The 23925-nt window shown below is 36.0% G+C and overlaps 1 protein-coding gene across 1 annotated transcript in view; it reads right to left on the bottom strand.

Annotated features, from left to right (window-relative positions):
* LOC140152533 (protein unc-79 homolog) overlaps window positions 1–23925 on the bottom strand; it is a 64426-nt gene that overhangs the window by 36111 nt on the left and 4390 nt on the right. Inside the window, 16 exon segments of the mRNA XM_072174899.1 lie at window positions 4887–5363; window positions 6563–6775; window positions 7325–7412; window positions 7710–7813; window positions 8330–8361; window positions 9462–9736; window positions 10187–10404; window positions 11546–11615; window positions 16959–17047; window positions 18288–18352; window positions 19376–19499; window positions 19853–19908; window positions 21230–21319; window positions 21876–22046; window positions 22577–22734; window positions 23553–23673. Coding sequence (XP_072031000.1) covers window positions 4887–5363; window positions 6563–6775; window positions 7325–7412; window positions 7710–7813; window positions 8330–8361; window positions 9462–9736; window positions 10187–10404; window positions 11546–11615; window positions 16959–17047; window positions 18288–18352; window positions 19376–19499; window positions 19853–19908; window positions 21230–21319; window positions 21876–22046; window positions 22577–22734; window positions 23553–23673 — 2351 coding nt within the window.

Here is a 23925-nt window from a genome sequence, read left to right as displayed (position 1 = left end):
TCAATTATCGATTATCAATTCCCCCCCACCCCCCCATGCCCAGAAGGAGATCATCCTTAGCGATTCCTAGTTTTGTCGGTTGCGGAGGCCTATACATTTTTCAACAATGAATATGGATAAACTAATGATTGATTATGGATAATTAATAATCGATAATCGATAGTCAATAATCAATTATCGACTATCGATTCCGCCTCACCCACCCACCCCCACTACCCAGAAGCAAATCATCCTTAGCGATTCCTTGATCATCATTTGCGTGTTTGGGTTTAACTGAACGTTTTAACTGATTGATCATTGATTATCGGTTATCGACTATCTGTAATTATTTATTCTCCCCACCGCACCAACTCTAGCACTACTTTACAATGGCATCTACTAGCGTGGTGGGAAAAGCTTCTGATTATGAAGTTGGGGGGGCAGACCGTGGGCTATGCCAGAAATTAACGGCACCTACTCTACAGAAGACATGGGATTCCCAATAAGTTTGCGTTTTCCCATGTCTTCTTTAGGGGTAAAAAGCCGTCCTCAGCAATTGCTAGCACCAACATGCGAGGGGGGGTATACACCACCCCCCCCCCAAACCCACACACACACATTTGAACATGAGAGTCCGTGATCATTATTTTTAGAATCCAATTAAATATTCATAGCTGATTGATCATTGATTATCGGTTATCGACTATCGATTAACACCATCTCAAACGCTGCTTACCAGCGTGCTAAGGTAAGACTGTGATGAAATCCGTAGGCATGATACTCTATGCACTACTGCTGGCTATGATCTGACCTCATTGTTTACGAGGTCAGATCTTAAAAAGATTAAGATTTTCCCATGTCTTCTTTAGGGGTGGGCCAAAATATCTGGATGCGCCCATATAAGGCAGGGTCACGTGACACAAAAGTTCGGACGCTCTGAGAGGCTGTATATCAATCGTCTGTCACAGTTCCATAACAGGGATTAAAGATTTTTTTTTTTTTTTTTTTTTTTTTTTTAAGTTATTAAGCATATATAAAGATCTTATAAAACGATTTTGAAGAAAATTTATTTTCGAGTCCCAATTTTTTTTCTTGAGAAAAAGGCAGTTTTGTGATTTTTCTTCCATAGATGACAATGTTAAAACTATTTTTGCTGTTATCCGTTTGTCAAAATGGAAACTCGGATGGCTTTCAAAATACAGTACCACGTGCCCACGGATATGATGATTGATATAAAAAGTTTGAAATTTACCATCAAAATCCGTAATAGTTTTCATTTTATACCAAGAGAAATTTTCCAATTCAGAACAAAATATTTGAGCCTCATTTTACGAAAAATGTCATTTTTAAGTTGTTGAAATTCAAAACGGAAACAAATTTCGTTCCTTCAGGTTGCAAGAGATACAATGTGCATAGAAATGATCAAAGAGTGTGCTTTTATAGCACTTTGGAGAAAATCATTTTTTCAAATTAATGCAGATATCCCGTTTTGGCGTTTGTGTAGGCCTATACATTTTCAAACATTGAAATGGATAAACTAATGATTGATTATCAATAATCGATAATTGATTATCGGTAATCGATAATCAATAATCAATTATCGATTATCAATTCCCCTCACCCCCCCCAGGAGATCATCCTTAGCAATTCCTAGTTTTGTCGGTTGCGGAGGCCTATACATTTTTCAACAATGAATATGGATAAATTAATGATTGATTATCGATAAATGATAATTGGTTATCGATAATCGATAATCAATAATCAATTATCAATTATCAATTCCCCTCCCCCCCCCCCCATGCCCAGAAGGAGATCATCCTTAGCGATTCCTAGTTTTGTCGGTTGCGGAGGCCTATACATTTTTCAACAACGAATATGGATAAATTAATGATTGATTATCGATAAATGATAATTGATAATCGATAATCAATAATCAATTATCGATTATCAATTCCCTCACCACCCCCCCCATGCCCAGAAGGAGATCATCCTTAGCGATTCCTAGTTTTGTCGGTTGCGGAGGCCTATACATTTTTCAACAATGAATATGGATAAATTAATGATTGATTATCGATAAATGATAATTGATTATCGATAATCGATAATCAATAATCAATTATCGATTATCAATTCCCCTCACCACCCCCCTGCCCAGAAGGAGATCATCCTTAGCGATTCCTATAGTTTTGTCGGTTGCGGAGGCCTATACATTTTTCAACAATGAATATGGATAAATTAATGATTGATTATCGATAAATGATAATTGATTATCAATAATCGATAATCAATAATCAATTATCGATTATCAATTCCCCTCACCACCCCCCAATGCCCAGAAGGAGACCATCCTTAGCGATTCCTAGTTTTGTCGGTTGCGGAGGCCTATACATTTTTCAACAATGAATATGGATAAATTAATGATTGATTATCGATAAATGATAATTGATTATCGGTAATCGATAATCAATAATCAATTATCGATTATCAATTCCCCCTCACCCCCCCCCCATGCCCAGAAGGAGATCATCCTTAGCGATTCCTAGTTTTGTCGGTTGCGGAGGCCTATACATTTTTCAACAATGAATATGGATAAACTAATGATTGATTATGATGGATAATTAATAATCGATAATCGATAGTCAATAATCAATTATCGACTATCGATTCCGCCTCACCCACCCACCCCCCCACTACCCAGAAGCAAATCATCCTTAGCGATTCCTTGATCATCATTTGCGTGTTTGGGTTTAACTGAACGTTTTTAACTGATTGATCATTGATTATCGGTTATCGACTCTCTGTAATTATTTATTCTCCCCCACCGCACCAACTCTAGCACTACTTTACAATGGCATCTACTAGCGTGGTGGGAAAAGCTTCTGATTATGAAGTTGGGGGGGGGGGGCAGACCGTGGGCTATTCCAGAAATTAACGGCACCTACCCTAAAGAAGACATGGGATTCCCAATAAGTTTGCGTTTTCCCATGTCTTCTTTAGGGGAAAAAGCCGTCCTCAGCAATTGCTAGCACCAACATGCGAGGGGGGTATACCCCCCCCCCCCCAAACCCACACACACACATTTGAACATGAGAGTCCGTGATCATTATTTTTAGAATCCAATTAAATATTCATAGCTGATTGATCATTGATTATCGACTATCGATTAACACCATCTCAAACGCTGCTTACCAGCGTGCTAAGGTAAGACTGTGATGAAATCCGTAGGCATGATACTCTATGCACTACTGCTGGCTATGATCTGACCTCATTGTTTACGAGGTCAGATCTTAAAAAAGATTAAGATTTTCCCATGTCTTCTTTAGGGGGTGGGCCAAAAATATCTGGATGCGCCCAATACCAAACCACAACATGCAGTGAGCCATTGAGCATGCAATGAATGGATTGAACAGATTTTAAGAAGTGATGGTTTATAATATCAGACTGTGATAAAAAAACATACCTCCCAAGCAGAAAAATGAATTGTTCCATTTCAAAAGCAGAAACATTACTGAAATGAAACACTCCATCTTTTAAAGAGGGATGGTACATTATTTTATCATTGTCACAAAAAATGTAAGCATTTAATATTTGTGCAATATATAGCATAACTAATCCATGGATTCTGATCATAAAAAGTACACCTTTATATAAAATTAGGATTTTGTTGAAACAATTAATTATTAATCTTTACCATATTTTTGTATTTTAATATTATGTACTTCACATTACATATTTTCACACTCTACAATGTCCTCATGGGATTGAGGAGCCACATCCTCTTGGTTACACAGCACCTCAATTAAGTAATGCTTATGACTCCTCCGTGCTAGCAAGCTTTCTTTTGATTGTTATACAAAATTTTATTAACTTTTAATGTTTTTTAACCAAATTTGTAAAAAAGAGAATACAGTAGATACAAATGACCAACTTACTAAAAGACACTGTCATGTATAATATGCAATGGATTTAGTTAAAATATTTACTATCAACACAGGTGATGTTATGGTAGCATCAATGGATGAGTTACGCCTAAATGATAATGGTGATGGTAATGATGATGAAAGTGGTGGTGATGTAAGTGATGATGGTAATGAGATGATGGAGTGGTTGAGATAATATGCATCCTTTGTGCTTCTGAGTTCATGTCAATAATGTACAAATATAAACTGTGTCATCTCTATGTGGTTAAAATATAATCATGAATTGAAAAATGCAATCTAGCCATCTTTCACTGAGTGATTACATTTCTAACATTACAGAAATTTAAAACAGGAATGTTTGTTTTATATCACATAAATTCTTGCAATTTTTCTGAGGTGGGCCCTATCACCCCAACCCAGAAGGTAAGGCATGATAGACCCATAGAACATAAACATGCTTGCTTGAATTCAAATAGACTCATGTGATACATATTAAGATTATCACTTCAATACCGTTTCATTTTTCTTGGGAGCCAACACAATTTTGACAGCATTTTTGCTGGAGAACACACCTCATTTGTATAATTTCTTATCACAGGAAATGTTTTTCTACTTCTGGCATCTCAACCTCTCCAATTTCTCAGAACAAAGGCGGATTAAACTGTTTCTTCTCCAATAAATATGCATTTCACTACTAGTGCAAATATTGAAATTCAAACATTAGATTTATTCAAATTGCCTTCTTCATCTTATGTTAAAATAATAATTAAAACTGAAAAAATAAAATCAAGTGCAACACTGAATTACTTTTATTTTCAAATTGCACTGGACTAACTCCTTCAAAGCTGGTACTTGACTAGACGACAGTGTAATTGTTACAATTCACATGCATTTAAGTGGTACATGCTATTCACATGCATTTACTGACATTAAAATAAGTGTACATTTCTCTACTTAATTTCACCTAATTTAACCAACAATTGTTACCTGCAACAACAACAGATCCAACATGAAGACAAAACATCGCAACATGGTTTCTTCCTCGTCCTCCGAAAAGATAGCCTCTGGATCCCCTGATCCCTGGATCAAAGGTGAAGGGTCAATGGTCACATATGGTAACTCAGCTGTCATGGTGACTGGTACTGTAGTAGTATGGTCTGGTGAAGATGTTGTGGTGGTGACAGAGAATGTGACCTCTTGAGTCGGGGCTGGTACAGGTGGCGGTGACAGTGAGCTGTTATCTTCTGATGGCAGTTGTAATATTGGGCTCTGCGGAGGTCTTCTGCCATGCTTTGGTGTTGGTGCTGGTGTCTGATCTTGTTGCTGTTGCTGCTGCTGCTGCTGTTTTTGGTGGTTGAGTTGCTGTTTTTTGGCAGCCATGAATCTATTCATTGATGATAGGCCATCTTTGAACATACCCATGAGCAGTTTGAGGGGTACAACTAACTCAATCTCAGACAAAACCTGTTATCATGAAACAAAATGCAAAAAGGAGGATAACAGTTTTTAAGTAGTTATCAAAATCCACATTATGATGTGCTGTTACTATTGAATTTAATGTATTTCTGACATATTTATGGAAAGTAGCCATTAATCAGTCCTGAATGCATTATTTTCCATATGTGACACGATCGGGTCCATGGGGGCCAAAGGCAGCAAATTTGAAACTGAGATAAAGGCAAAAATATGGAGTGAAAAAACAATGAAATACATAAGAAAATAGACATCATAAGACTTTGGAACCAAGTATGCTAGACCTTTGGTGTTTTCAGTAAATGATAGCCTATTGTATGTATAATGTAATAATTACAGTAACTCATCAAATGTTCATCCATGATGAATCCACACTTTTACTGTAGCGTATACGCCTTGAACGCGAGCGAGACTACGGGTTACACGAGAGCGCGTAAAATTTGTCATGCCTGGAACCTTTGTGCGTGTGCAAACTTTCAATTTGAATTCAGTAATTTTCAAGTAGCGGCTAAATATTGCCGTTTTATTCTGTAGTTTATTGCTGATATCAACAGAGAAATCATCGACTGAGTGGCAATGATTGGCTGACATTCCTTGTAAAATAATCGTGAATTATACGATCTTAAGCTTCTTTTCGTTGTTGAAAGGGATTCAATCATGTTTCACCGTTGGTCATCACCGATTAACAACTCGCGTCCGGCACGTCTGCGTGGTTTACTTGTAAAATGCCTCCTTTGGCCCCCATGGACCAGATCGTGTCACATATAGGCCCTCTTTTGGATTGGGACAGTCAGCAAACTGGTATGGCTCTTTATGCACAGGATTGGTAGCTCTTAGTCCCTTCTGAAGAAAAGAGAATTCTAACGGTACATTTACTCAATTCTAAATGCTCTATGAAAGTCTGAATTTATCTACACATGTTGCCAATTAAATTCTAACTTTGTCTCCAAGTGGATAAAATTCTAACTTTGTCTTCAAGTGGATAAAAGCAAGTTGTCACCACCTGGTATTGAACCCGGGACCTCATGCACCCGGGGCAAGTACTCTACCCACTGCAACATACTCTCAAAATGTCAGTAAAACGTTATCAATATAAGGGCCACTACAGTGATCCCTGACAACTTTATAGTGTGTCAATTTGAATAAAATGCTTAAACTGCTAAATAAATGCAAATGATAATAGTACTGACCTGAAGCCACAACAATGCTTTCTCCATCTCCTGAACCTTGGTATTCTTAAATTTGCAGGACACAAAGTTGTAGAGTTTGTCGGTAGGAAATGGCAATGGACACATGTCAACATCTAAGAGCTTGCAAATGACATCTTGAAGCTGTACAACATCTTCCTCAGCAACATCTGTACAGATGGACTCCATCCAATGAGGCATGATATAGTCCCATACCTGCAATATTCAAATCAATGGCGGTGATTTACGATGTAATATTAATTGAATGCCTCTATTGCAATAACCTGCATTTTTAGCATCCCCTAGAAATGCTATTTATTCCATATGTAATCATATAAGGGAGCTTCAGGGAACACTGGACAACATAGGTAGATAGAAGACAAATTAAAGCAATAATTGCCCTGCACATCTTTCTTCTTAGCCCAACAAACACTGTGTTTTGGGCCAAAATTGCAATAATTTTGCACGCTTCGTGCCTACTGGCCAATCAAATACCAAAATTCACTTTAATTTTGACTAAAATAGTCTGAAATTGCAAATGATCCAGTAAAACCAGAACAAAATATGCTTTTCCCCTAAAATTGACTGCTTCCGCCACCATTGCTGGACAGATTCAAGTTACTGTACTTACAGCCATGTGGCACTACATGTTATTTGTTACGGTAAAGAAAACAGATTTGATCTGTAAATTTTAACAATTAAACAATTTTTTTAAAATTAATATGCATACAATTATGTGTAAGTATGATAAAATCACAGACATACCTCATATGTGATAGCATTGTATGGGGTCATGCTGAAAACTTTGCGTAGTCCTTCTTGTAACTCTGTTACCCGGCTGCTTAAGGTGTCCCTGCAAATCAAATATCAATATATCAAATATATATATATTTCAATATGACATGTATGACAGAGTCATTTACAGACTAAAGTCAGCGAAATGAAAACTTTGGCTTCTCACTTTTCAGGAACTTGTGAACTATTAAAAGTAATTGCTAGTGAAACCTAATTCATGCAAATTAATTTGAGGCATATATTACATATTATCAAATTTAAGATTTTTTTGAAATCCAGAAACCTGAATTTAGAAAGAATTTTATAGCAAAATCTGAATAATCAACATAGCAATACAATGACCATGTGAACTTACCAATTTCCACCCACTTTGGCATACTCTGGGGGTTGTGGTAATAGACATGACACAAACACACTCTGGTGTGTCTGCAGTAAACTCAGCAACCAGTTGGTCACATACTGTAATACAACAACAGGTTACATCATCACATCAGTTTGTGTGTGTGTTTGTCTGTTGATGTCTGACATAATAGAAATACATCTATGTCTACAATATGAAAAAAAATCACTCAAAATGCATATTATAACTTGCAGCATAACAAATAATTTTGTCAAATAACCCTCTTGTGTTGTTAGACCTTTTACTCAAAATCCCAAAATCCGATATTCTCATTTCCATGTTCAAAAGTCTTCATGCATCACATTCAAACTTGTGTGCAGAGATGAAAGTACAAAAATGGGGATTAAGATTAAAATTCCTAAGAAATCTATCAGCTCCAGTTTGATTGGCTACTCAAATGATTATATCATGTAATTAACCAAACATAGACATTGTAAGAAATGCAGCAGGGCACAGTGGCATATAACACTTTGCTTTGGTTTGTTTGAAACATAACCAGTACACTTGAAGGTGTCTGCATTCTACTTGGTAACAATTGCATCATTTACAAACAATATACAATAGCAATAACTTACCCCTTGCTTCAAGTCCTCCAGTGTGATACTATCTGTAATGGTGGGAAAGAAATTGAAAAATATTCAATACTTTATGCTGGCTGTGTGCTTTTGGATAGATTACATAACATACTCTATATTCAACAAAAACATGTACTGTATTAACTTTAACTTATAAATCAATATACTTTCTTTCAAATATATAAATACAACTTCTTGCAAGCACAGCTTTGTTAAAATTCACATTTTAGAACATTTCCTATTTTTCCACATTTTCTATTTTTTAGCATTCACAAAATAAATAGCGAAATTCAGTACCAATGGGGCTGAGAAAAAATTGCCAAAATGCAATAACAAAAGAAACCTGATACTGGACTTTTAGCCTTTTTCAACTAGAAAAAATCCAAAATGCATAATACTGTGTCTGTCTCAAGTTGAGAGTAACACCATGTGCATATTTAGCAGTAGCAGTTTTGAATCTTGCACACAAGCCTAATTGTACAAGGGGACTATAACATATGCCTAGAAAAGTGGTTTGTCCTCACGCTGATGACACAACTACACCAGGCACAAAAAGAAACTCGTCAGTTATATTCATCCGTGCTGTTCAATAACTTGATAATTTTGGATTATTCTGAAATATACATTTTGTTAATTGGACTTTGCTTTCTCATTTGACACCTGTTTGTGAAAAACGAACAAGAATTGACCAAGATATGCGCCTCCAAAGCCTCAAAACCCCAAAATCAAAAGTTTCATTTTCAACGATTTTCAATGGGAACGCATCGTTGTATTGCACACAAGCACCACGGGCCAATCAATAAAGCACACAGTGTAACAGGCACAATTGAATCGTTAAAATTGCAACTTTTCATTTTGGGGTTTGAGAGTTTGGAGGTGCATATCTTGGTTAATTCTTGCTCAATGTTCATGAACAGGGTGTCAAATGAGAAAGAAAAGGCCAATTAACAAAATGTATATTTCAGAATAATCCAAAATTATCAAGTTATTGAACAGCAAGGATGAATATAACTGACGAGTTTCTTTTTGTGCCTGGTGTACATACACACACTGCAGGCACTCTAAGCTGGAAACAAAACACAGTATAGCACGCAGGGTTTGAAGCTAAGACAAACATATCAAATCTACATACCTTGTGTCAAAGTGGCCGTATCACAATACCACTGAAACAACATACTCAACAGCCTTCCAATCACCTCGTCTGGGGTTCTATCTGTTGGTGTACATTTCTCAATTAGCAGCCACAATCCATAGCGACTCAACAGACGAGCATCTTCTTCATCATTCTCACTTCCTTCATCATCCTCACCATCACCACGTGGCACAGACTGCTCAGAGCTGCTACTCTCTGCCTCAGCAAGCTCCATAAGAGGGTCTTTTTCCTCAACATGGGCTTCTTTTAGTAAGCTGCAAATGGGAAAGATAACTACAATTAAGAGACGGCTCATATTTGTCAAAGGTGTCACACCATAATGAGGTATAGAAGATTCTAACTGATCCTTAAGTCACAAATCACAGGAAAAGCACCAACAATATGCCAGCAAATCACCTTTACAGCTCAATTTAAGTGTATTTTTGTCTCAAACTGAATGATTTTATCATTTTAAACTTCTTTTTTTTTTAAATCATTAAAAAAAAGGTTTCCTGTTTTATTTTTGTGGCTAAATTTCAACAATACAAACTATTTACATCAATAAAATTGCAATCTTTACTATGAATGAAAGCTATGTATGCAGTGCCCAATTTTATTGAATGGGAATTTAAAATAAGAACATAATGCTTAATAATTTAAAGGCAAATTCGTCCAATATGTTCACAACATTTTTATTTCAGTTTTCTGTACTGATAATTCTGTACCTTATGATAGCCTCTACCAAGTAGTTCTGTGTCTCCTTGTCGTAATTCAATGGGTCGTTGGGAAATTCTTGGATGATATGATCACCGCCGCCATGTGAGCCTGAATGCATATACGCATAGCAACTGGTACAGTATCGTACAGGGAAGTTGTCATGGTACTGTGTGCATTCTGATGAGTAGCAGGTGTAACGAGCTGTCCTATTTGAAGATGAACAGTTCTGAAGAAGAAAATATCAATGGTATGATTCAATACATAACACGCAATGCTCCATGTGCCATGCTTCATTGCAACTCAAGACTCTTTTAAGGGCCATTTGATTCATGGCATGGTAAAAATTGCACAATCTCGAGTAATATAATATTAAAGGTGGTAAGATTTCATGTTGTGTTTTGTACTTCACATTACTGATTTACCCAAATAATCTGATTTCAGTTTTGAGTTCAGTATGGGTAACCAACGTGGGGATTGAGGCTATCACTTTTTTGTTTGAACATAACATCTGAATAGAACATATTTCAGGCTTAAAATTTCACTGGATTTATGATTCAAATATGAGCTTTCTCTGATGCCAAAATCTCCATTTTAATAGGATCAAGTTGGGGGCTGATGCTGTGGATCTGGTCACACCCATATAAAAGGAGGATGGATGGTCTAATTTCATCACAATGCTATTTCCCCCTGGGTTGAATGACCTTGATCCCCATTGACTGACCACCTGTCAAGTTTGAATCCATTTTGATACGAGAGCTAAAATGTGTATTTGATGGCTCATAGAATACTGTGCTTTAAGAAAAGGTGGGTTAACCCACTTTAGACATATGAGTTTAAAAAATCCACACAAACATCTATCAGCCTTAATATTTCACACGGTCTATCAAGAAAAATATGGGTTTTCCACCAATATCAAAATCAGCATGTTGATGGAGAACAAGTGTGGATAAAGTTCTTGTTTGCTAGCAAGTAGCTCTATCAAGGATTGAAATGGGACCTTGAGTACTGGAAGTATTCTGGAGACCTGTTCACACTTCACTACATTTGTATAGTGTTGTGTTAAAATTGGCTGCAAATGTCTGTCCCGTCTACTGCAATTGAGGATGCTAGTTCTAAAAGGGGTTAAGTTAGACACATTGAGTACATTTCCATATAATTGACAAAGAAGGTTGTTAGTTTTAATGCTCTACTACATTATTTCACTATGGAACTTACACTGAGGGTATAGTGTAGATAGCCCCATTGCAGCATATCTGACACTAGCTACATTTTCATGACTTAGTGACTTAACCCCCCTCCCTATAGAACTAGCATCTTCAATTTCCCAAATATTATCATGTGGATGCAAGTTAGGAGTACATACGTACCTTATTTTCACATGTCTTTGAAACATGCTCAAATGGTTGCAGAACATTCAACAGCGGTTTGTCAGTCTCTCTATGATAAACAAGTTGTATCATAAAAAAAAAATTAACATTTGCATACAGCATGAATAAGTACACTGTACAACCTAATTGGTGTCTGGGTGCTTAAGTCAGTTACTTTTATGGGGTTGCTTATTAAAACGATTAAATAAATGTTAAAATTTGAAATTCGCACTCATAAACATTAAAAATACAGTGTATGCCTATGATTCTTATATCAAAATCCTAAGCCTGAAGGTTAGATGTTTATTCTATTTAGACCCAAGAGCATTGAAAATGGAGCAATTACCATTTGAAAAATACTGTAGGGGCTCTTATCAGGGGTGGGGTGAAATTAGGTTGAATAAAGTACTGACCAAAATTTGATCCTCACAATCGGTAGTACCTTAAATAATTATAAACACAGTCACAGATTCTAGGTACATGACAGTAATAAGCATTATATCATTTTAATATATGCAAAACAAGATGATGTTTCAAGATAAAGCTACGACGAGGATTTAAAATGAAACTGATGTTATTCTTGTTGTATGTCAGCTTTTTCTTCATGTAATAGTTGTATAGTATTATTAAGTGTTTATGCAGCTTTGTTCCATGACCGTTATAACCTCTCAATTAAGTCTTAACACTAGGTTTATATGCAGATTTACACTAAGGACCAAGACACAACTTAATTTATCATGATAACTCATTTTTATCTTTTTACAATTAGCTTAAAAAATAACATGCATTTTCATTCAAACCCTGGCCTTTACCATGGGTTTAGTTAGTATCAGGTTGTGCTATACAAATGCACAAATGAAAGAGTTAAAAACAGATAACTGCAGCAAGGAAATTCACCAAATGCATGGATCTGTAGAGGAAAATGTTTAGAGTTAACACCCAGGGTTAAGAGACAGGAATACATAGCAGGCAACTTGGGTTGTACAATGTAAAAAAGAGGAAACGTGACATTTAGGTATGGGGTAAATATTTTGCTTCCTAGTAAGCATCATGGCAGTGTTAAGGAGCTTTACAACAAACCAATCTAGAAAACAGAAATGGTAAAATAAAAGGATGATTCAAAATGATGCTATTCAAACAAATAAAAAGCTGTTAAAATGGTTCTAGAATAAATGAGAATGAGCATTATACATACAGAACTACACTCAAGATTCCTATTGGGGCACTGTTGCCAAGGTACTGTTACTCTGCAGTACCAGGGGAGTACCAGTGTAGTACCAATGCAGTACCACTGCAGGTGGGTCCTGTGCAGTATCAGCATAAGTACTATACAAGTACTTTGTGTGCACCAATCAGGTACCTTGGGTGACAGTGTACCTGTGCAGGCGACCACAATAAGAATCTTGTAGTGCATATATGTAAATATATTGTGTAAAACGTAACTTGGGAGCAATTAAAAATCTCTAATGATGACTGAAAAATTTACTTGTATCAAAGAAATAACCAAAAATGGGATGTTACATTATGTTTCTCAATTTGATTGTAATAAGTTTACCCACCATAAAACAGTTTGTTTCACTTCACTTGAAGGGCTTTTATGGCAGGTGTTTGTGATACAAATTGATGACAAGAATTTTCATTGTGATTGAACAGATTCATCAGGATCGGCAGAGTAAACTCAGTAGATAAGGTTCGAATTAGTATCTGAATGTTCAATACTTGTGTATGTTTCAACAACACCTGTTGTCTTTATCAACACTTGATGGGTAGTGACTGCTATTGGCAACTGATGCTAGAAGTAGTTCCAGCGTTGATCTTGGAGTTGCCAGTCTGTTTTCCTTCAAGGCATATTCTTGATCACTGAGTCAGGAACCCATCAAATAATGTGAGATAGTTGGTACTTCGTCTCAATTCATGGTGGTGCCCCTCCTCTTTCTTATTTCTATAGCCTCCTACAGAGTTCCTGACTCTATAGCCTCCTATATGAGTTCCTGACTCAGGGATCAAGCAAATTCCTTGACTGGCAACTCCTAGACTATGCCATAGTCGAATTTTATTAAAAATATGTTATTATTAGTCATGATGAACCCATTTCGTTGAACTCAAAATTATACTGATGTTTATTAAAATTAAAGTATTCAATAGTAAAATGGTCATAAAGAGTTAAAAATATCAGACGATTAGTGACAATAAAAGTAATTGAATGCAACATTATCTTGCATAATTATAATGGCTCACTTTAATACTGAACAATTCTGATTTTGGAATCTACCAGTTTATTGATAGCGAACCCGAAATTTCGACTATGAACTTTGAATTGTAAGCAGAACTTTACCCCCTGGACTTTGCTCTCTAAAAACACAATTTCAAGCATACTTGTTTATCAGTCCATTAACCACAAGTACTAAGCATGGACGCGCTAGATGTCTGATGAGAGATTAACTTTCGCGTCAACACAAAAGCGCCGCAAATACCACAGACAGTTGTTTACAGTGTAGTTAATAGTAATGGCGCGGGCCCAGACGATTTAAACCATAGCGAGGTATGGGCGACCAATCACAAGGCAGATCCATTTAAAGATGCATTACATCATGGACAATTTTACCTAACTCTCCATAGAGTCCCGTGTTAAAAATCTTAACCGCAAGGCAATGTCAGTAGTCCACTTGGGAAGCTAACAAACAGAGGGAGTAGGGTGACTGATCAGATGTGAAAATCTATCAATTGTGCACACATTAATTAAATCAGAGTTTTAAGCTTAAATACAATATCCAGAGTATGCACAATGGGCAAGTGGACTACGGGGTAGTCTAGGCAACTCCAAGATCAACAATGGAACTACTTCTAGCATTGGTTGCCAATAGCAGTCACTACCCATCAAGTGTTGATAAAGGCAACAGGTGTTATTGAAACATACACAAGTAAGTGAACATTCTGGATCAGCTACTAAGAACCTTATCTACTGAGTTTGTTTTTCATTTTACAAGTAATTTTTTCACAAATAAAAATGTCTTCCTTAATAATTCACTTAGATACTTTCAAGTGTAGTACCACAAACAAAGCTGTTTGTATTTCTTCACGTTGTTAAATTTCAGTTTGCTCAGGCAGGTATAAGTCAGAAACCCAGGAAGCTGACTTCATATAATAATTATCTTGCTGAGCAGAGAAATCCCATAAATACCAATAAGAGTAGAAAACCCATACAGACCAATAAGTACTATGAAAATCTAAGAAGCACACATAGCTAAATGGGTATGTATTGGGTAAACTATCTATAAGGTGGGCTTGGTTCTAATTCATATCATCCATTATCCATGATTTAAAATTAACATGGGGTTGACATAAGAGTCTGAAAATGACTGTTGATACCTGTAAGTTAACTGATTTGGTAAAATACTGGGTCTGTTTTTACACGAGGAAACTGTATACGTTATATGTGGTTATTTTTGTGTAGATGATTTCACGATTTCCAACACAGAACACTTTTTCACGAAATTCATGCTTTACCAATGTTATCATATATGACATCATATTCATATGCTGTTAAATTCACGATATAACCTCTATTCTTGAAAATAAAACCCTTGCAAAATTAACCACATAAGTAGTCTGTTTAGGTCTGCTTCCAAAGTATGTATGAGCTTGAACAAAAATTTGTGCACAGCAATTTGCAGGTATCAGATTGTTACACACATCGAGTATTATGAGTTTACACCGCTTTAGATAAGTAAAACATAGCATCATGCTAACTCTATATAAACAGATATTATTTACGTTACATTTTCTTCTTTTAAATTTAAAAACAAAATACAATTTTAATAGTATCTTCCGTTTTCCGTATAAAATTTTTTGAAAAATACCGCTAGCAACCAATCACACTAGCACATGATCATGCGATGTTTAAATGGGGCCATCGCCCGCATAAATTGTTTGAATGCATAACACGTCACACAACATGGTTATTGAAAAGCGTACTTTTAGCTACGTCACAAGGCGCTGTCAGTATACTTTTTCAATAACCTGCGTTTGCGTCCAGGTATATCACACATCACATAATATTCATGAGGTTATGAATTAGTGTTGGTTTAGCTAGGCATCAAGGAAATTCACACAACTTGACTATATAACCACAAATCACTTGCATTTCTCATACAGATTCTGTGGTAATATATTGAATATCAGTTTGCAATGTATTGGGTCTGCTCACTGGGTACTGATTACAATAATATATGTGATCTCAAACCATCCGAATTGAACCAAACCCACCAGATTGGGGACATGCATAGAACTAAGGTTATGGATCCCAACAAATCAAACCAAACCCACTTAACATCATGCAAAGAGCTAGGGTCATTAATAAATGAATACATTCAGCATACGATTCATTATCACTATTTATGGATCATTGTCAACACCGACCTTGTCCTTGTAAGTTGAGGCAGGGGAAGATCGGTTAGATCTTTGGGACGATGGGGCTGAAACATCTGTAAGCTACTGGCATCATCTACACCCATATGTCTGCATGTGATCAGGTATGTCATCAGCAACAAGAAGTAAATATGGCCACATTGGTGTTAGAAGCATACTCAACTACAAAAATACTTATCTTATTGTTTAAAATTCACTTTTATTTTCTGTTTAGCTTGATATTTGGTTAATCATTTTGCAATCTATTGTGCACTACTTAAAATATATTATGTAAAGCTGTTTTTCAAGCTACTAATAGGTTTATTTTTTTCTACAATAGTGCAAGTATTAGAGTTAAATTATTACATAAAAATATGACTTAACCATAATTGTCCTCTACCTTGAGTTGGCAAATGTAACAAATATTAAGATCCTAACAAGGATTTGAATCTTGGACCTCTGCAGCTCAGACTATGATACTGCAATTTCTTGTGAATATTCAATGACTTCAAGAATATTCAAATGGTTCCTGGGACCTCTGGAACTCAGTACTCTTTCCACTGAGCTATCAAGAATGCTTGTGTCCAGAGTATCATATTTCCATGTCTTATGAATATTCAAATTCTCATGAATAGTCACATGCTCCTGAACATCTAGGACCTAGATTCAGCATAACTAAGCTATCATGGAAGCTTATATGACATTGCTGTGTTAAAGTTGTATCATAAATTTCTCCTGTTTCTCCAGTGACATTGAAGAGAACAAGTATTGATTAATTCTTGCTACAGAAAAACACAGGGAGCTATAGGCTCAAGACCTGGTTCTTTCATTGGCTTACTCAGGCAATTCAGTGATCAGTTACTCAGGCAAATCAGTGATCAAACTATTAAACCTCAAGTTTTAAAAATCCAAACTTATTATTTCTAGTAGTAATTAAGCATGAATAAGCTTTTATGTTTCTGTTATTTTAATTACCAATAAATTGAGTACAAATTGATTGACTTACTTGCTGACATGCTCACTGCACACAGCACAGAGATATAAAGGTGGCGGATGCTTGCTGTGACTGCCTGCTACAGTAGGGTCCATACACATCTGTAAAACAACAGCACTGTCATATTTAGGTATAGAAATCACTTACTGGGACCTACTTGTATAATAGGACACGACAACTACTAGGGGAAAGCACCATTTGCTCCAGAAAAAGAAGATTAATTTGATAATAAATCATCTCATTAAGACCCTTTCAGATTAGCAAAAACTCGCACTTTGATGTTGATTTATTCTCTATCAAATTCAGTCAATTCAGTGCCTGTGTAGTGTAAACAGGGACAGTCATTATTCTGTTGCAACTTTACAGAAATCGCTATCAAATATCACTTAGGAATATCGTCAAGTCCAATTGAATTCAACGCTACCCAATTGCATCTTTCCCTTGTATAATCAGTTGATTTGTGTTTTTAATGGGACTCCCTAAAGTCACTGTCAAATTTCCCTGAAGACAAAAACTTACTGGTAGTGTAAACACCCGGCAACTCAAATACATTTTTGCTAATCTTCTGTTGCAATCAATGAGGTAGAACCAACGAGTACTGGCTCTGCCATGTTTGCATGTCACTCATGGAGAGCAAATAGTGTACCTTAAGTTAATTTTGCTATGCGACCGGCAAACTTCAAAGTGTGTCTTTGTTTGCTTTCTGCCTGTAACATGTTGTGCCAAAAATATATGCTAAGCACTAGCAGTGTATGCACAAACCTTTGTAATGCTCAAGCTTGTAGATGCCAATTATCGTTTGATTTTTGGCTCTTGCTCAAAATCGCAGGAGGTACCCTATTTGCCCTCCATGAGGGACAAACCAAAATAGCGGATTTACCATAGCGTTACACACAGGTATTTTTGGCTGCAATCAAGGTCACAATCAAATTGCAACATTAAGGTTAGACACTATTTTAAAGTGTTGCAATTTGGTAGTTCACAACATCTTGCGAATGGTAGTCAGCTTTGGCAAAAATCGCATTGCTCATTTCATAGCGAGTGTGTAGAAAAATTCAAATATCACAGATATACTTTTGTAGGTCCTGTGGTTCTTGAGTTATGTTGTAGGAGGGCTGAAACACCTGCAACACTTACATAAACGTACATAACTCATTAACAACGATAAATCAAGCAAGGTTTGAAAGTATATGGTTTGTAAAATGAACTTTTGCAAAACATCAAAGTGTTATTTTTCAATAATATATTGATTTACATAATGAAAATCAATATTTTTTGGATGCTTCGACCAACAGTACCTTGTCTACCCTTAAGTTTATCACAATCTAAGATTGTACTTACCTTAACAGCTACATTGTTGACTGGAGTAAGACAGTCTGTACGCTGACACATTATAGGTTTCCAACCTAATAAAATCAGAGAATGTTTTCAGCACGTTAAAAACCTTTATACAACATTTATTAAAGCAAAATCTAGTATAGCATGATTGTTTTTACAAGCTACTGTTTATAAATAGGCTCATGTATGATAAAAGGGATAAACATTTATTTAATTTCAAAACCCAAAAGGTAAGACCACCCTAGCAATATTTTGATGGAATTTGTAAGTTGTGATTAAATAAACCTTCTACTGAATTCAACTCAAAATTATTTTCTTCACATGTTGTTTTAGTAAACTAAAGTGCCCTCAAATAAACTGCATGTGTGATTTATTCTGTTGTGCATTAGTATAGGGCTATGCCTCCTTGAATTGAATTTGTGATCTTTTTGGTGTGAAAAGCTCTAAAGCATGAAATCTATTTTGCTGGCAAAATGACTGTATATCCCTTTAATGATGACATAATCAGAACAGAACAAACATCTTTGTGCCACATACAGTGAGAGAAATTTTGTAAATAGCCTTGACATGTACATAAGAAAAAGTTGGAAACCGTTCCCTGATTTTTGTATGGGTTACACTAGGACAATTAGCAGTTAAGCCTTTGTCTGGAAAATGTTCAAGCATGCTCAATGGCACTGTCAGTGCTGGGACTTGTATCGTCACACACCAGAGTCCAGTGCTTCACCAACACATGGATCCTGGGTTGCTCTACCAGTCAGTCTGTACTGAAATTCCTTCCCACAAGGTAATAGGAGTATTGCTTAACAACCGATGCAGTTTGCAGGTTGATCCACCTCCTTTGTTATGCATATTGTATTGTCGGTAGAAATTTTGTTAAAATTGACTTCCAATAAAAAAGCCAGGATCCACATATTGACAACAACAATAACTGAAATTTATATAGCACCTAAAACCAAACAATTGTACTAAGGCGCTGATATACACTTAAACCAAATAAAACATATAACACTTTGGTTGGTACACAATGGTAACAGACCTGAGGGAAGGAATACATACAGTGTACATATAGTATCACATTACAAACTTACAGGTATATGTAAATTCATCATCATCCACATTAAGAGGACGTAGGGTAGGCCAGTAATGGAATAACAGGTTGGCTGCAGCCCCACGTGCAGCAGACGGACCATAGGCAATGATACACAGCATATCCTGTCAAAATAAATATCAATGATATATACAAGTCACAGTTCATTCTCCATCTTCTTTCATCCCTTATGATAGGACTTCGTATAATACTACATGGTAAATTGCACCATATTGGATTCATGCATTGGGGACCAAAACAGTGTACCTCTAGCATTGAATGATAATTTGCATCTTTAAGCTTGAGAGTTACATAGATCATCCATCACACACACATATACTAGGACATAGATTATATGTTTTAAGGTTTTCGGGGTGTACCATGATCTTGAGCTTTATTATTTTGCCTTCCATAAGAGACATGAGTCCAGATTCTCAAATATAACATCTATAACAGAAAATAATTGTAGAGGTCTTACCTTAAAAACATGTTTCTTATAAGTCATTATGCACTCCAATAACTGGGCATGATGTGCTATAATATAAAAATGCAAAGGTGGATTGATATAATGGTCTAACATATAGCTGCTCATAGTAGAGAAATACTTTGTTTTATATGCACAGATCTAGAGATCCCTAATACAACCCTAAAACAATTCTATGCATCATGCAGGACCCTATCATGTGCTTCAACCAAATCATAATAGAATGCATTTTGCCTAGGATGCATCAGTGCAGGAAAACAGAGTACTGAATGGTTCAACTAAATGCATAAGTTTTAGTAGGGATGACCAATGAACCATCAACTTGATTAGAACACTCCCATAGACATGCAGGGAGCTCAACTGTGCACTGCTTGCACAGACATTTCTAAATTGAGCTCATTCTTTTATTTTTCATAATTTTTCTGTAAAAATTGGAGATGTTAATGCCAATTATGTTTTGTAACTATCCTGCAAATTACAGCATCATAACTTATTTGGTTTTTCTGTAAGTGTGAGTCAAAATTGGTCCATCGCCACAGTGCGCTTAATTGCCAGTGGCCCAGTGCAGCACTGCTCAGCATGGCACAAAATATTCAGATGAATAAGATCAGGTGAACACCTTGACCTACTGAGCTGTAATTTGGCAGAGTTGTTGTTATTACCTCTATCATACCCTCTGTAAAAAGGAAACAAACCGGACAAGTAGATCTCGAGTTAAAAATTAAATCACCAGCTTCCCTTTGAATTTCCAAACACCTTTCGAATCATGTTAAATAGACACCTTTCTGAACATAAATGTGAAGTTTCATGCTCATTTGTTGTATTATTCACCTGATCGAAAAAAAAATTCGAAAAGTTTTTGACCGAATTTGACCATTTAACCACCAAAATACTTCTGTTGATGAGTTCTTTCCAGAAAACAATCTTTTGTAGCAAAAGGGGCAACATGAAATTATGATGGTCATCCCTAGTTTTAGTGAACCAAGATCAGTTCCTAGAATAGGAAGTTCCTAGAGCCACTCTCCGATGCTGGCAACCTTCCGATCTAATCTAAAGACTCATTTATTTAATATTTGATTTGTAATTTATTCTTGTTTGTTGTTTTTCTTATTTATTTGTAAAGCGCTGTGATACATAATTTCTCTTTGTAAGAGCGCTATATAAGTACCTGCATAGCATAGCATAGCATAGCATAGCATAGCATAGCATAGCATAGCATAGCAATAGACCTTGAAAAATAACATGAAATTGCCAATTGGCCTCTGGAATGAGCAAAATTATAATTCTAAATGAAATTGCATCATTTTTGACAATAATTCAACAACTTTCCCAAGCCCTGTGGGAATCCAGTATATGGTATGGATATCTTACATTTATTCTTGCAATGCTGTAATACCAATAATATGATGGCTGACACTGACATTGTAGCATATGTCTCTTCGTCCATTTCTTGCACTTCAGCTGAAATGAAAACAACAGCAAAATAATCTTGTTAATACTTTTAGTTGAAGAAAAAAGATTTTCTCCCAAAACTTAATGGTGTAGCTTTGCAGTAACTCAAGGATAGGGGGAACCCTTACCCTAATAATAATCATAACCTTCATATCTTAATCATAACCTTAATCCTAAACCCTACTCCTAATCACAGTTTTGCTACAGCATTAATAATTGTCTTGATTTTCAGATTCCAAAGGTTAAGCATAAATGTTTTGACCCTTGTGATAACCTATGACATTACACCAATATTGTATCGTTTGTTGTTATTACGACATAGTAACAAACATTTGACTTCTATACATACATGTGTGCACCATGTAAATGGCACATTCTGAACTTATATTTTACTGCCATGATCTTTTCTCCCCTCAAAAGGCCCACAAATGTACAGAAAGTGGGAGAAAATATTAATTAACATGGATATATGTTTTATGAGCTGAAAGAACTGATTGTGCAAAAAAATCTGATTTCTCCTGATATAAAATCTCTTCGCTTCATTTCAACTTTAAGGTCCACTTACTCAAGCATAAAGGCAACAGTATAGTACACAGCAATTCCACCGTCTCTTTCTGATTGGTTGATGGAAATATAGCCAGTGTTGAGGCTACTGTGTGTGGGATTGTATCACTATACTCAGGCTCCAGAAACCATGGTATACAAGCAAACAACTGCAGTATATGCTGACCAAATGCTGTGAAGAAATAAAATATCAATATTGAATTGTTTGGAGGTCTTTCACTGCAGCTAATTCAGAAAGGAGGGGTCCAGTAAAGGTAAAATTTTATTCATCACTAGAACTTTTCTTTGAAGTCTTTGTAAGATCACTTCCTCACTAGTACATATTATACAAGCATCATCAGCAAAGAACTGGTAGCATGCACTTTATGCCACTTCCTCTAAATATTTCTCCAGATATGACATATGTTAGCAACAAAAACAATGTTATGCTCCATTAAATTCTGGTGCTGTTGCTTTAAAATAATAAGTAAAAGATATTTACCTTTCAAAAACATACCCTTTAAAAATAGCTCTAAATTCTTTATACAAAATAATGTTACATTTGTTAGACATTATCCCTTCACACAAACAGATTAACTACATATACTACAATAAGTTCACATTATGTAAAGCAACTGAATTTTCTGGCAATTTTTCAAGGAGCTGAGATTTGTAAATAAATCTTAAGTTCTAACTACCAGGTATCAAATGTATTTTTCTTACCAAACTGTCCATATTGTACCAATGGCACAATGTCAACTAGAGATACAAGAGTCTCATAGAGGACCAAATATTCCAATGTAGGAAACAATGGTAGTCTGTCATTAATTCGTCTTCTTGAACTCTTCGGTTCGGTTGGCTCGGGGGCATCCTTCAAGATACTGGTGTAAACATACAAATACAAACAAGTGACAATAACATTACTATCAAACATTACTATCAATAATCCATGAACCAATTACGATTCACATAAAGAACACCAGGGCCGTAGCAAGCGGGGCAGCCGGGGATGCCATGGCCGCCCCACTTTTTGAGAAAGTTGTTATGTTTATCTTTATATCTTTATTTCAATTTGGGCATATATTTGTATTTTGGCTGCCCCACATTTGTGATGGCCGCCTCACATTTTCCAACCTCGCTACGGCCCTGAAGAACACTAAGCAAAGCAATTTACACAGGGTTAGCATTTTGGTATGAGTTGGTGAGTCAGTTCGCCCACAGATCAGATTCAGATACAAAATTTGAAGATATGACCTTGAAGATATGACCTTAATCACCCACACAGGGAGCGTATATTTCAAATGGAGTCACCCATTCAGGCAACTCCATTTGAAATTCACACTCCCTGTATGGTAGATTAAGATCACATCTTCCATTTCCCTTTATAAAGGGGTGGTATAGCCCTTTGATTCTCGCCTGTGGGGTGTACAATGTACAATGTAATTCTAACCCTGAGTGAAATAAACCAACACTCATTTGTTTTGACCTTTGTACAAGTTCATCTGGATTGATGTCTGTCTTGTTACAAAAAGATGCATGTTTGTTAATTTGTGTTTTATTCAAAGAAAGAACTATTTGTAGACTAGAAAAGACACAAAACATTCAACTTCCAAGAAGAAGTTTTTATACCAATGGAAATCTATTTATTCATGTATATTAATCAAAACATTTTCCATACTGTAATTGATATAGCACTTACCTTCTCAGTGTATGAATGAAATACTTGAGTGTGTTAGCAATATCTACACCTGTTGGTAGTGGTGCTGCATTTTGTATGATCTTATTTTTGTAGTCTTTCAGGTTGCGGATTTTAGAGTTAACTGAAAGAAACAGACACACATAATGTTCATTGTTAGAATGGTTCAAGCTGATTCAAGATACAAATGCTGTAAAGTATATGTAGGCAAAATATGCCAAAATACTTTTAGAGTGTGTCTGTTAGCAATTAGCACAGGCTCTGTGCTGGCTCTCTGATACATAGCCCAACAAATACAATAGATCGATTGCTGGCAGCTCCACTGCAGCTTGCTTCACTCACACTATTTGAGATGCATTGCTGTTTGTGAACAGGG

Source organism: Amphiura filiformis, chromosome 5 (assembly GCF_039555335.1).
Source record: "Amphiura filiformis chromosome 5, Afil_fr2py, whole genome shotgun sequence".
NCBI lineage: Eukaryota > Metazoa > Echinodermata > Ophiuroidea > Amphilepidida > Amphiuridae > Amphiura > Amphiura filiformis.
The sequence above is the reverse complement of the archived record's forward strand: the minus strand, read 5'-3'. Positions and strand labels throughout refer to the sequence as shown.